Consider the following 13,317-nt stretch of genomic DNA (forward strand, 5'->3'; position numbering starts at 1 on the left):
AAGCCCTAGGATTTAAAGGAGCCATGAAGAGAAAATGCAAGTTGGTTTTATTCGAAAGATTTCGTGTTTTATAGTGCCCCCAGCGCTTGTCCGGATACAAACGGTGCTTTATTCACTGAGAAATTAAACAATTTAGGTTAAAATTTTCATTTTCCCGCTCAATCGTGCGTTTTCGTGGCCCCAAGTGACATCACTGAAACCGACCGCTCTGCAGCCTAGAGTACCTTCATTCACGCATCCGCCGTACAGGGTAGAGACACGTATACGCTCGCGCCGCCATTTTTGGTTGCTCGCTCGCCGCCGAAGCAAGTCATTGTGTCAAAACCGCGCTAAAATTATCGCCGCAATGCGGTTTACTGAAGAAGTTTGAATCATATTGTCTGTTTCGCGTTGCTAGGTCTCGTGGGAAACGAAAAGAATAACGCGCTGAGCCCGTTGGCCCAATTGCGGCGGCACGGGACCGTTCGAAGGTTGTCTCCACCCTGTACAGCGGTGTTGGTTTTTTCCCGCGTTTCTTTACGTTCCGTAGCCTAGATGGCGCCACCATACCGTGGCAAGCGTTTGGTTTGTTTTTGCCCGCATTTAAACCTGGCTTGTTTTTGTTCTGGGAGAAAATATTCGTTCCCTGAAACAGTGCTTGCTCGACAAATGGGGTCAAGTAAGACACCGTTGCTTGCGTCAATCGGCCAGTGTCGTCTGAGACAACCCCAAGCCCCGTAGTGCTGTGCAGCGAAACCAGGCATGCTGTGCGCAGTACGAACAGCAGAACGCATCAGTACTTCTATGTTTACATGTGCTTTCGTAACTTCCATGGTTTGTCCCATCATTCTTATTGCTTTGTAAAGAATGTGCCCTAAATTTAAGCGCAAATCGCTCGTTCGTCTAGTTTGTAAGTTCTACCTAATTTGCGTCTGCTTCTGCCAGCCTCCGCCAATCGCAGAGCTTAGCCCATGTGACGACATAGGTTCTGTTGCGGGAAATGAGCTGGTGGGTCGCATGACCATTCCCGTTTTTCCTAATTATGTAGCTTATTTGAGCGAAGTTTACGTTAAAAGTGGTGTCAGTATGATTCTAACGAGACAATCTTTTGAATGAACCAAACTTGTGTTTTCTCTTCATGGCTCCTTTAAGGGTGGCACAGAGAAAGTTAACTTCAAGGCTGTCGAGGTGATGAAAAGAAGATTAGAATGCTGGTGGACGAAAAGCAGAGAGGTGAATATTGCCTAGGACAGACAGTTCCCACCTGCAACAGGAAAAAAAAAAAGTATTTTGTGCCTATTAACTTTTTTGTGCCTGTCCTAAGCAGCGCTAGTATTAAACCAAGAGTATAAAACATAGGTATATTAATCCTAAGATGACACGTCATCACCCCGCTACAAAGGGGAAACCAATAGCAATCATCATCATCATCAAGGATGTACAACATGGTGTGCTGCTAGAGCAGCACCCAACACCGAAGCGGTCCACTTGCCTTCCGCTCCTTCTCCACTGTGCTGCGCTGCAGGGACTGTATCTGGTTGGCGCGCATCTCAAGCACCACGTTCAGGCTCTCCACCTCCTTGACCAGCTCAGCATTCTTCTTGGAAAGCCACTGCAAGAGGAGAGTTCATCAGGATCAGCAGCTGGCCCTCAGCAGCTGGCCCACGATATTAACACAGAAGAGCTAGAAATGCGGCCCAAACACACATAGCTCATTCCTCAAATTCGCAGCTTTTGATCGTGGTTTCGCTGTCGGAGGCACGTGTGAGAAAACACTCGCACTACCTGTATTTTGGCGTCGGTGTCGAGCAGCACAGACTCCTGGAACTCGTTTGCCTTCTGCTGCAGGCTCTGGTGCTGCTGCAGCAGGGCCTCATGTCGGGCGTCCAGCTCCCGCTGACGTGCCTGGTGGTCCTCGTGGATCGAGTCCAGTTGCAGTGAGTACTCCTCGTTGATCGCTGCACACACCCAACAGGCCACAATTACATCCAACCAACCTTTCCCAACAGGAGCCTAAGCAGAGTAAAAACACAAGCCTGTTTATGATCTCTCACTTCCGAAAAATTCGCGAGATGCTGGAATGAGCAGATTAAAATCTGTTGTATTCAAACTGCTCACCATCTATCTTTTCCCGGTGCCGCTGCTTCAGTGAGTCCAAGGTCTCCTCGTGGCTTTTGCGGTCACCTTCAATTATGTCTGTGTAGAAGGCCTTCATCTCCTCAAGCTGCCAAGAGGAGCACAAAAAACGTTCCTTGCTCGCACATGCTGCACCACTTCATTCCAAAACTCAAGTGAAGAAAATAGCAGTGGACTTTCCCTACCATTTCCCACATAATCGATAACATTATCGTTCAGAAACTGAGAAAAGACGTCACTTGTAAACTACGACGATGATCATGATGCTGCTGATTATGACAAAAATATGACAAGGTGAGACTTTGAAAAAAGGTATGGTGCGCTATAGATTTTACGGTCTTTCGCTACTATTACAATTTAACTTAGATTATGGCATAGTCAATGCAATGTTCCATGGTTTTGGGATGAAATTTCTTAAGGCTTTTCGTGATGAATTTTGCTGTCCGCATTCTCAATTTTTTTTTTTAGCCTATGGCTACTACGAGGTAGGACCCTACTTTTAAAATCCCCTCAGTTACTGTGTCCCCCATTATAAACTATTCAATGAAGTATTTGATGTAATACAGGGCAATCTATAGACATATTCTGAGCTGGAAAGAATTTGCAGGGCCAGGCAAAAAACGACTCCTCATTTCAAGGTAAGTGTCAGGCCCACGCAGCAGGAGATGTAATGATTATTACACTTGCCTTGCGTGTATGCGACTCCAAGTAGCACGTCAGCTCATTCTTGTGAGCAGCTTCCACTGAACGAAACAAAAAGAGGAGGAGGGTGTGAAAACAATGCCAAATGTTTGAACACCACACTCAAGCTAACAAACGCAAGACAGTACTGCACCATAGTGACTTACACTCCTGAATCTTCAATGCATGCTTCCCTTCCAGCTCAGCCTTCAGGGCCTCTATTTCCTGCTCTTGATTCCGCTTGACTTCTTCAATGTTGTTCTTGTATTCCTCTGCAGGTTACATAAGAAAACACACGGTATCAAGTTAAAAGGCAGTGCAGCAGTGACAGCAAATAATACTAATTTGGACAAAAAAACTGTGGTTGATTCCTTTGCCATAGGAACTAGTAAAACACGAATGTGAAATGTGCAGCGAAATCTGCAGCTGAGCATGATTTGTGGGTCGGCGGCTGTCTTGTGGGTGTGCTTGGCGAGTGACGTCCTGCTGATGGGTCACTTCGGCAAAAATGTACTGGCGTCATTTCCGTGACGGATATGACGTCAGCGAAATCTTGGTGTATTTTGGCATAAAACACTTTCGTGTTAAAATATAAAACCCAAAAACGAACATTCCTAAGTATAATGTACTCTTTAGTACTAATGATTTCTTCCCCACATGAAGACCCTGAGTGCAGGGATGCACCCTTTACAGGCCGCTTGCTTTGTTGTACTGGCATCATTTCCGTTGTATTGGCATCATTTCTCCAAGGTTTCTCCTGTGCTCCTAATACATCTGAGACACTCATGTGAATGTAAGAAATTGAAAGCAATACGCAAATATGACAGCATATCTTTAACAGTGCACGAAAGATCCTGAGGGAAACTACACCTCAATACCACAAGCTCTTACTTTGCACCCTGCTACGTTGAAACTAAGTTAATTTCATATGCTACTCACACAGTTTGTCAAACAGCAAAGTTGTTCTATTGGTTGTTCTATTGGCCTACCAATTTGACGTACAGGGATTAACAATTACACTTTTTCCAAAGCAGCAAGAAGGGGCCGAAAAAAACTTTTACTATACAATAGCTTTACCAAGCCAGTTCAGGAGAATCAACACAGCAAACAGCAATGCACACAACGTAAGCCCTCACGCACTCACCAATGGCAACGCGGGCTCTCTCAATCTCTTCCTGGGACTTCTGCAGTTCCTCGGACAGCTTGGGGATGCAGAAGGAGTCATTCTGCACAGGGATGCGGGAGATGTAGATGCAGTGAAGCTACCATTCAGCAAAGGAGGTTAGCACGGAATACGAAGGGGGCAGGCCTTTACTGAAGTAGATTCTTGCATTTACCGAGAAAGAACAGTGCAGCCTAGACGTTGGATGGTGAGAAAAGTATACACAATTGGGAGAAAGTGTGTACAGAAACTGCTAGAGGCAGGCACATTCTTTTGTTATTTTTCCTCTTTTGCAGTTCATTAGTTTATTCCCTCCTTATTCCCCTTATAACATTCGTACAATTCTGAAGGCTTCATCTGGGCCTACAGGAAAAATGTTAGGACTGAGCCAATGCAGTATTTTAGGTATAAGAGAAAGGTATATTATACCCCTGCAACACTAGCATCCAAATGTTATTTGAACCACAAATGTTATTTGACTCAAATGCGAAGTTGTGCTGCTCCACTGGGTTTTGAAATGCCATTCAGCCCAAATGACATTCGAGCCAAATGAGCACCCAGAGAGACATTTGGGGCTCTTGAATGCCATTTCTAGCACTCTTGCGCACAGCGTTCCAAGTCAGCATAAACAACACATTACTGGCGTACTTAAAACAAACAAAATATTCTTAATTGTGGGAATTTGTTTACTTCTCACTCACTTAAATCGCGATATCAAGATGCAATGATTCCATACTCTCAGCACCAGTGCGAGCAAGCGACAAACCAGTGTGGCCAGACAGCACAAAACAAAAAACCTCGATCGCGATTCACAATTAAGCAAAAAACCGCGTCAAAGCTTATGTTATTTATAATTTAATATCATTTTAATGCCAAAGATGGCTGCTAAATTTGATTCTCGCCTTATTGCATAAAAACAGAACTTGACAGCAGCAGCGCCACGCAGCACGGCGAGCGACTGTTAAAGCTTTCAAATGCAATCAAAATTGTACTGGAGCATGGCAGATTTTGAGTGGCATTCGAAGCCCCTCATTTGAGTCAATTGACATTCGGTTCGAATGAAATTTGGACGCCAGTGTAGCAGGGGTATTAGAATGCCTCGTCAGCACACCACAGTCTCAACTGAACGTCGCAACACTGTGGTATATCAGTTTATGTGTCAATGCATTAATGGTTTTTATGTGTCAACACATTAATGGTTTGTTTCGAGAGAGACAACAAACTCTGCTCGTCCAACAACACACTGAGTGGCCATCAGCCCCTGGAAGCGAAAGGAGAGGAGTGCCTACCTGTGCGCTCAGGTGCTGGATGATGACACCAAAGGAGGAGAATCCGATGGAGGCGTGCCGTAGCTGCATCTTGAGCATGGTCAGCTCCTTGGTGCGCGACTCGCACAGGGCGCCCAGCCGCTGGATCTCGCGGGTGAACTCCGCCTTGGTCTGCGCCTGCACCCGCGCCTCCCCAGCCTTGCTCGCGGGGCCGCCCGGGGCGCTCAGCCGAGACGAGGCACCGGTCGCGGCCGCCTTCTTGGCGTCTGCAAGGCAGCGCAGGCAGAGAGCCCACGGGCATGAGACGGCGTGGCATGCAGCCCACACAATTCTACCACGAGTGAAGCTAAGCGCAGGACAACTCAGTCAAAGTAAAACACACCCTCACCAATGGTGGCCATGACCGCAGAAAATCAGCTTTTAACAAAAAATCAGCATGTTCTCATCATCAACGTTTGCACTGCCAAGAAAGACAACCTGAGTAGTTGGCGGAAGAATAGCCCAGTGCAGTAGAATTCCAACACCTCCTGTTTCAGTTGTCCTCTGCCCCTGAAGTTCTTGACCTCACCCTGTACCAAGTATGGAGTTTCACACTAACATATACCAGACACTGGTGCCAGATTTCCCTCTAGTGTATGTTAGTGTGAAACTCTACGGTACCAAGTTCTTTGTGGGCTCCCACTTCTCTTCCTGTCTCTTGGTACACATTCCTTTGCACGGGACTTGCTGCTGTTGTGCCCCACATCACATGTCCAGCCTAAGTCCCCGTTTTTTCCTTGTAATTAGAACTAATACCTTCCGTTAATTACAGCACTCACTTTACATTACTGAGCACAACCTGTCATCCTCTTTACCATGGCCTTTTGGTTTTTCTTCAATAGACTCAGAGCCCAAGTTTTTTACCTCGTAAATCAGCCGCAGAAGTAGCGCACACCGGTTGTCTTCTGTTTATCCGCAAGATTTATTAACATTTACGTAGACTATAGGTCATAAAAGCCCTTTTACACAATGCAGTGCTTTCCAAGAGAAAAGGCAGATGACTTGTGGGTCAAAAACAATTTGTGGGATTTTTGCGTTTCATTATAGGGGGGTCACTAATATGTTAAGAGGAACTGCTTAGATGTGGAATGATTGTAAAAAGGGTGTCCTATCAGGTGATTTGTGAATTAGAAGCAAGATCATTTAAGTTTTGCAACTGAAAGGTCATGCAGCATGTGATATGTCGCCACTTCCATTCATTACTGTCACTAAACCAGGTCCAGAAAGCTGAAAATTACTTCCAAGTAGAGCCAACTTAAATATGCAAGTTCGAATCCACTGTGCAACACTCGGAAGCATCTTTTCTGAATTTTTCATAAAAAAATAATTTTGTCACTCAAATGGAAATGCTTAATGAATTCCTTTGCCACAGGCCACCACAGCAAAGTTTTTCTCGTCGCTGATATTTTCATGCAATTCGATCAATCATTAAAGAGGCACGACTATACAAGTCGACTCATTAATTAAGTCACAGTCCGTTTTTTTTTTTTATTCCTCAACCAAACAAAATTTATTCCAAGTGTCATTCGAGAATGAACAAGCTAATGGCCCAGTTTCAAGGGATATGCGGTAAAACTTTCCAGGACGAGCATTTGTGCCGGACCGCATGTATGACGAGCCCGGGGATGTTGTGCCAAATACTCGCGGGTACACTATGATGCTGTGCCGGCTTGGGAACAACTAGAGTCACTAAATAAGTGGCTCCAGGAACAACCTTGAGCGCAAAATACGCGCGCGCGCGCGCCAGGCGCGCCGTTGTGGTAAAAGCCGAATGGGAAGGGAAAGGGCATGCCGAACGCGAGGGCACGACGCCGTGTTTCGCGGACTTCTATTCCCGTCACGTCCTGCCTGGGGAGGGCCGCCCTCTGCTGCCGCTGCCCTACTAGTCCCGCTCAGGACTCGTCGGAGGATGCCCCCGACGACTCCTCGACGTGCGGTTTGTGGAATGGAGTGCCCTACGCAAATAAAGCGACAAGAGAAACGACTAAATGACTCCGCAGTCGAAGGAGCACGCACTGACGAAAAGAAATAACACCAAGCCGCGGCACGCGCCGGTCTAGGCCGGCGCAGAAAGCACCTGCAAGAGACTGCGCGCGGTATCGTAAAAAAAAAACGGGCGGGGAAGAACACGACGCATGCCGTCAGGTGACCGCGTCCACTAATGGGATCGGAAGTGCGTGTCCGCGCAACAAACAGCTGGGCGGGACTTTCGATCGACGACAAGGGGAAAAGAGCGGACGCCGAGGTTACGCAACGTGGCACGCCGTTTACAGCCGCACGAGGACGCGATTATCCCTTTCGATTTACTACGCGTGTCTTGCTGCCCGATCGCTAGCGTAGCGCTCTAAAAGGCAATCAGCAGCTTGGGAGGGGCGCTAGACTTTAAATTTAAACGAGTGAGGCTAGCTGGCCTCACAGCCAAAGAATAGCTCAAGTGTGTCTACTTCTCTTCTCGTCTCGTCTGATGCGCTGCCGCTTTCTTTCAAAATAAATGATGCTGGAAGGTTAAGCCATAAAACCTTCGTAGCTGGTTCAAAAGTGTGGCAGAAGAAGTGACAAGGACGATGTCTTTCAGCTCATGTGGCGAAGAAAAGTACACGTTCCCTCGCCGAGAACGCAAGCTGGGACACCAACTGATAACTGAAGAGAGATGCTTGGTTAAAAATGCGCTGTGTGAGATGGAAGTCAAGTGTGCCTAGGGAAAGCACTGGGCTCTTCGATTATACAGACTCGGGCTCGCCGTTCACTCCACAAGAAGCAGTCCGGCATTCGATCATCTGACTACCCGCGGGCTATCCGCGGTTAGGAGACTAAATCGAAAATCCCCACTGGTTCAGCTTCGGGCAGGCACCACCGGCCAAGAGACTTGTCGATGGCGAAAATGGCGCCTTCGCACGCGACATCACTCACGCAACCACCTGCCATTGTACCGTGTATATCGACAGACGACGTTTTCGCGCGCAACAACAGATGGGCGGCAAAGAAACGGCGGAAGTCGCTTTGTTTTGGCGGTTGCGGACGAGCGGAGGACGCCGCCGCACAAGTCACAGGTGAAGGGTCGGAGACAATGGCCAGCAGCTCTTCCGCCGCGGAACACGGCGCGACCTTGGCTGCTGCGGCGACGCGTTCTTTGTAAGGGGCCAGCACAGCGGGAAGGGAGATGGATGTTCACGCGACCGTGAGAGGTGCGCGCGCGGAGACAAGCAGCTGGAGTCAGCGACCCCGCCCGCTGGAGGGGCCGACCCCGAGGGGCGGCCACTGGAGACGACGCCGCAAGTCAAGCGTGCGGCAGGAGGAAACACCGCCGGGGACTAAGACGAGGGCCACACGCACCAGTTACTCTTCATGTTTAATTCACCGCGTCGCACCCAGCGCCGATACGCGGAAAAGTCGCATTTCCTCCGCGAGTAACCACACGGCCGCTTCCGCCAAGATCTCGCTGCCACCCTCCGGTTGGCGCATCAATATTCCGGGCACAGGTCGAAAATCTTACGCGGGTCACAACTGTCCCTTCCTCGCCAGAATACGAAGCAATACGATATATGTTAGACAAACTTTGTACTAACATGCATCACGACTCCTTCTTTCCTAAAACTAGCAATGACTGGAATCACCTTCCTGCTAGCTTCAAGACTGCTGTCCATAATGCCCTAAATTGACAATGTGCTGTTTCTTTCTTTTTTTTTTTTTTGCCTGTACCAATCACTACTACTTTCTGTAAAGCCTCCGGGCCTTGAAGTGTTCAGAATAAAGTAACAAATAAGCGCTGGGTATATGTTCTGAACGGCGAGTCAGATGTGCGCTTTGACCAAAAGGGTCTGCTGCAAGCCTGCCACTGAGAGGTGACAGCGCCTACTAAACGCCAAAAGCGGACCCCCGTGGACACATCTCTACCGTAGCCTGCAGGCTTCGATAAAGACGGCGCGAGAACGAGCGACGGACGTCGGGGCCAACTCACCGACTCCAGACACGACGCGAAGACCGCGCGGCACAGTCCGTGCGCCCATTGAGCGCCGAAGAGCAACGCCGACTGCCTCCGCAAACGTCTTTATGAGCTCCGACGCGAACACTCACAACATGGCCGCCCGAGAGGGAGGCGGCTGGCCGTTTACTCCACCAGCCTCAACAATAACAGGCTCGGAGGATCAAAGGGGCTCCCGCGAGCAGCAGCAGCCGCGCATTTGTCCGAGAGAGCGCGGGCCGTTTCTCAGACGCGCGTCAATCAGGTCGGGCTTTTCTTGGCCCAGACTCGATTACAAAGTGAAGCCCAAACAGAGTTATGGGGGCCAGCGCCGCTTCGGCGGACCGCCGAAAGCAAAGCAGGTCAAGCCGCGCCCCACAGCGATCGGCCTGCGGCCAGTTCTCTCTCGTAGCGGAGAAACACCGCGCGTCGGGTATAATTTTGATCGAGTAGGCAGCAGCAGCCGCTGACGAGTAGTCTTTGTTGCTGCACGCTCCTCCGTCAGACGGAATCTGCGCGGCGATCCACACACGCTGCAAGACTTCTCCCCCCACTCTCCATGCGAGTTGGCATGCTACGAGAAGTCATCGTCCAGCTTTGCGGTCTGATCAAGGGATAAACTGCTGAGCCGGAGGCCCTTCCTTTATCAGCCAAGGAACGTGATAGATTTTTCACCCGTATTCTCAGGGGAGTCCTCGGATTGCCCGCGGACTATCCACGACTTGCGAAGCGAGGAAACCCGGGACGCTGGAGCGCGTAGTTCCAGCTGGAGCGCATTGTGGCAAAGCAGCCGGTCGACACGCAGACAAAGGAAAGTTGCGTTCGCGCCCGATCGTTGCACACCGACCGCGAGTTTACGTACACGCATCCCAGGACAGCGGACACAACGCGCCAAACGCCCAGCGCAGAACCACCATAACGTTCGAGTTGAGAGAACGCTGAAGCGAGTTGTAAAAATAGTTAATTGCTTTCTTACACGAAAAACATGCTCTAAATTTTTACTCCTATTTGCACGCATTTTAAGCAGAAACAAGCGTGGTCTCACCGCCCTTCCGCCCATTAGTTGGTTGGTTGTAGGGTTTAACGCGCCGACGCAACGCAGACGATGAGGTACGCCGTAGTGGAGGGCTCCGGATTAATTTTGACCACCTGTGGATCTTTAACGTGCGCCTAAATCGCGTACACACGGGCGTTTTCGCTTTTCGCATCAATTAGAAAAGGGGCCGCCGCGGCCGGGAGTCGAACACGCGTCCTCGTTCTCAGCAGCACAACGCCTTAGCCACCGAGCCGATTTGTTGACGTCGGCCATGACCACAAACTGGCAAATCCGCAATTCAAGCATCGTCATTCTGTACAGCCTGAGCGTGGACAAACAAAGAGTCTACGTACACTGAAATTATTTTGAATCCCTTCGTGCGATCACAGTCGCACGTTTCTGCAGACGCGCACGTCACGCGCAGACGAGGATAACAGCATGAAATATGTCAGGGAACATAACGGCCCACAGCCGCCATTCTTGGCCCATACGGCCACGTACTCCCAGTCGCGCAAGCATTGCAACCGATTCACCACGCAACGCCCGCCGGTGCAAGCGGATACGGTCGCCGAGGTATACAGCCTCGGTCATACAACACGAGCAAGGACGTTCAGAAACAATGGACGTGGGCAAGGGGTGAATTTCGCGTCATACATCGCCGGCGACCCGAGCACGCAAGGTGAGAAGCCCACGATGCCCCAAGGTGGACAGATGCCAGCGGCGATGGCTCTGGAGCTCCAAGGCCTAGCGACAAGACAAAAGGACGCTTCCGAAAGAAGGTTAGGCCGGTACAAGTTAGCCCTTCGTGCTCCGTAAGCGGCAAGGCAGATAGCGGTTTTTACGGACGTCTCCGGACGGACAGAGCCCACGAGCGAGCTCTCGCGAGTACAAAGAAATCACGCCCCGGTGTCATGACTGGCGGTCACGCCGGGTCACAAGGACGGACAAAGCTAAGTGCGCAAACGCGGGCTGTCGGCACAGCCCTCGTGCGCGCGGTGCAATAAAGCTGCGCGCTATAATGCGAGTAATGCGCCAACGGAGGTTACGTTGCGAGCGTTGTTCAGTACCAGCACGACTCCGTCGACTGGCTTTTACGACTCCGAAAACATCACCTGCGCCCACACAAGAAGTCGAGCCGGGAAGAGCTGCAGTAACAACCCCTCTTCGTTGTCCCTCTGGATACTGCACGGGTACGAAAAGAAAAACGCAGACAGGAGTCATCCCCGATGAGTCTGTTACATGCGAAGGTGTTCGTGGGGTGATGGAGGGGGGGAGGTCTCAGACCCTACCGTAAAGTTCCGAAAGAAGGCCCACCCAAGGTACTGGATACCAAGTGAAACATACGGGATGGGCGATCTTTCGGGTAAGGTGCGAAAAACTAGGAAAAAAGTGGCCGCATCGCCAACAAAAACTGCGGAGATACCAAGAAAAAATACCAGATGGGCGAACTTACGGCTCAAGTGGGAAAGAACAGAACAGTGACCGCATCAACGCATGAATAGACGACTCGCGTTTCTTTTGTTCACTCATCGGCGCTAAAGCCATTGATTTTAAGGGGTGGGCGCTCTTTGGGGTATTCTTGTAAACTGAATATTACACCCCTAAAGAGGGGTGGGCGATTTGTCCGGAGTGGGCGTGCGCTCGGAACTTTAGGAAGCATAAATTTTCATGGATGGGTAAGAGATCCTAGTAAAGTTGACAAATGGGGACAGCAACATTAATTATTTGGTCCTGCTTCTGACACAGCGCTGGTCGAACGCTGCGTCAGCGTTGGCTGGGACTATTATACAATCAGTGAAAAAAAAAAAACAATTGTACGCGAGTTCCAGCCGAGCGCAGGCGCGGAACCCTCGTGTCTGATATGTTCTCCGAGCTCGGGTGAGGAAGGTCACGCGAAGAGTTAGTTCAGCCCGAAGGCCTTGTGTTGGGTAAATGCCGAGCTCCGTGGAAACGAACGTATCATTCCACTCAGCCTCCTCGCCAAACGAAGCTATTGCGACAAGTACTCCAGGAATGGCACACATGTGAAACTTGAATGGAGAGCGCTTAAACTTTGACAGTAAACAAGGACGAGAAAAGACTTAACACAGGACGAAGCGCTTCGTCCTGTGTTATAGACTTTCTCGTCCTTGTTTACTGTCAAAAGTTTAAGCGCTCTCCATTCAAGTTATGCAGAACCAACTAGCCCCTACAGATGCCCAGTTAACACATGTAAAATTGCGGAAGAAATACAGATAGCTCGGAAACACAAGAATACTGTTACCGGCAGTCTCACTCAACATTATGGAAGAAAACAGAAAATTTTGAGAACACGAAGAACTATTATTCTAGAGGCAAGGCTAAGTGCCAGGGTCGTTTGCAGATATTTTCAATGTTTAAAATTAAAGTGTAAGCTTTCAAGATTCCCTTCCATCCTGGTTCCCGGTTGTGGATATACAAAATGTGGCTCATGTCAATATTGGTTTGCAATCCACTTTTTAAAACACGTTATATTAGCCCCTCCAGTTGCCGCAAGGAGGGTTCAAGCACTGAGTGTGCGTCTTGGAATAATCCTGACGGCACCTATTACGACGCATCGAGCGCACTTGTGGTGGGCCATAACCAGCCAGGCCTTGATTAGTAGACAAAGAATGCTTCTGCTGCAGATGACCACATCCCGCAATCAGGCACAGGACCTCCACAAGTTCGAGAAGGTCCTTAGCGAGCTAAAGAACAAGCACGCCTCGTTCCTCTACGATACGGGCATGCTCACTTCACGAAAAGACCACTTGTTCTACCTCCAGATATCGACTTTCTCATCATAACCCCATAAACACGGCATAGACCCGGCATAGCATAGACCCATAGACCCGGTGGCTTTGCTTTAAGCATCGCCAGAATACCACGACTTTATGCTACAGCACAGGCAATGAAGCGTGCTGAGATCGAGCCCACTATTTCGACCAGACCACCTTTGACTGAACGCAGATCTGGATTACGGCGAATAAGGTACTTTCAGACCAATATAAACGAAGTCGTGGTCAGAGTCGAATAATGCCGTTGGACCGCCAATTGG

The 13,317-nt window shown here is 49.5% G+C and overlaps 1 protein-coding gene across 3 annotated transcripts in view; it reads right to left on the bottom strand.

Annotated features, from left to right (window-relative positions):
* The window catches only part of LOC144174125 (uncharacterized), a 92,376-nt gene that overhangs the window by 9,400 nt on the left and 69,659 nt on the right, over nucleotides 1-13,317 (bottom strand). For all 3 annotated transcript variants that reach the window (XM_077702595.1, XM_077702594.1, XM_077702596.1), the window contains 7 exons: nucleotides 5,248-5,492; nucleotides 3,941-4,022; nucleotides 2,964-3,068; nucleotides 2,803-2,858; nucleotides 2,098-2,203; nucleotides 1,765-1,937; nucleotides 1,472-1,591 (listed from right to left, as the gene is read on the bottom strand). In XM_077702595.1, the coding sequence (XP_077558721.1) occupies nucleotides 1,472-1,591; nucleotides 1,765-1,937; nucleotides 2,098-2,203; nucleotides 2,803-2,858; nucleotides 2,964-3,068; nucleotides 3,941-4,022; nucleotides 5,248-5,492 (887 nt within the window). The remainder of the gene's footprint in view (nucleotides 1-1,471; nucleotides 1,592-1,764; nucleotides 1,938-2,097; nucleotides 2,204-2,802; nucleotides 2,859-2,963; nucleotides 3,069-3,940; nucleotides 4,023-5,247; nucleotides 5,493-13,317) is intronic.

The sequence above is a fragment of the Haemaphysalis longicornis genome, unplaced genomic scaffold (genome assembly GCF_048455015.1).
Source record: "Haemaphysalis longicornis isolate Haplotype H1 unplaced genomic scaffold, Haemaphysalis longicornis Haplotype H1 scaffold_3, whole genome shotgun sequence".
NCBI lineage: Eukaryota > Metazoa > Arthropoda > Arachnida > Ixodida > Ixodidae > Haemaphysalis > Haemaphysalis longicornis.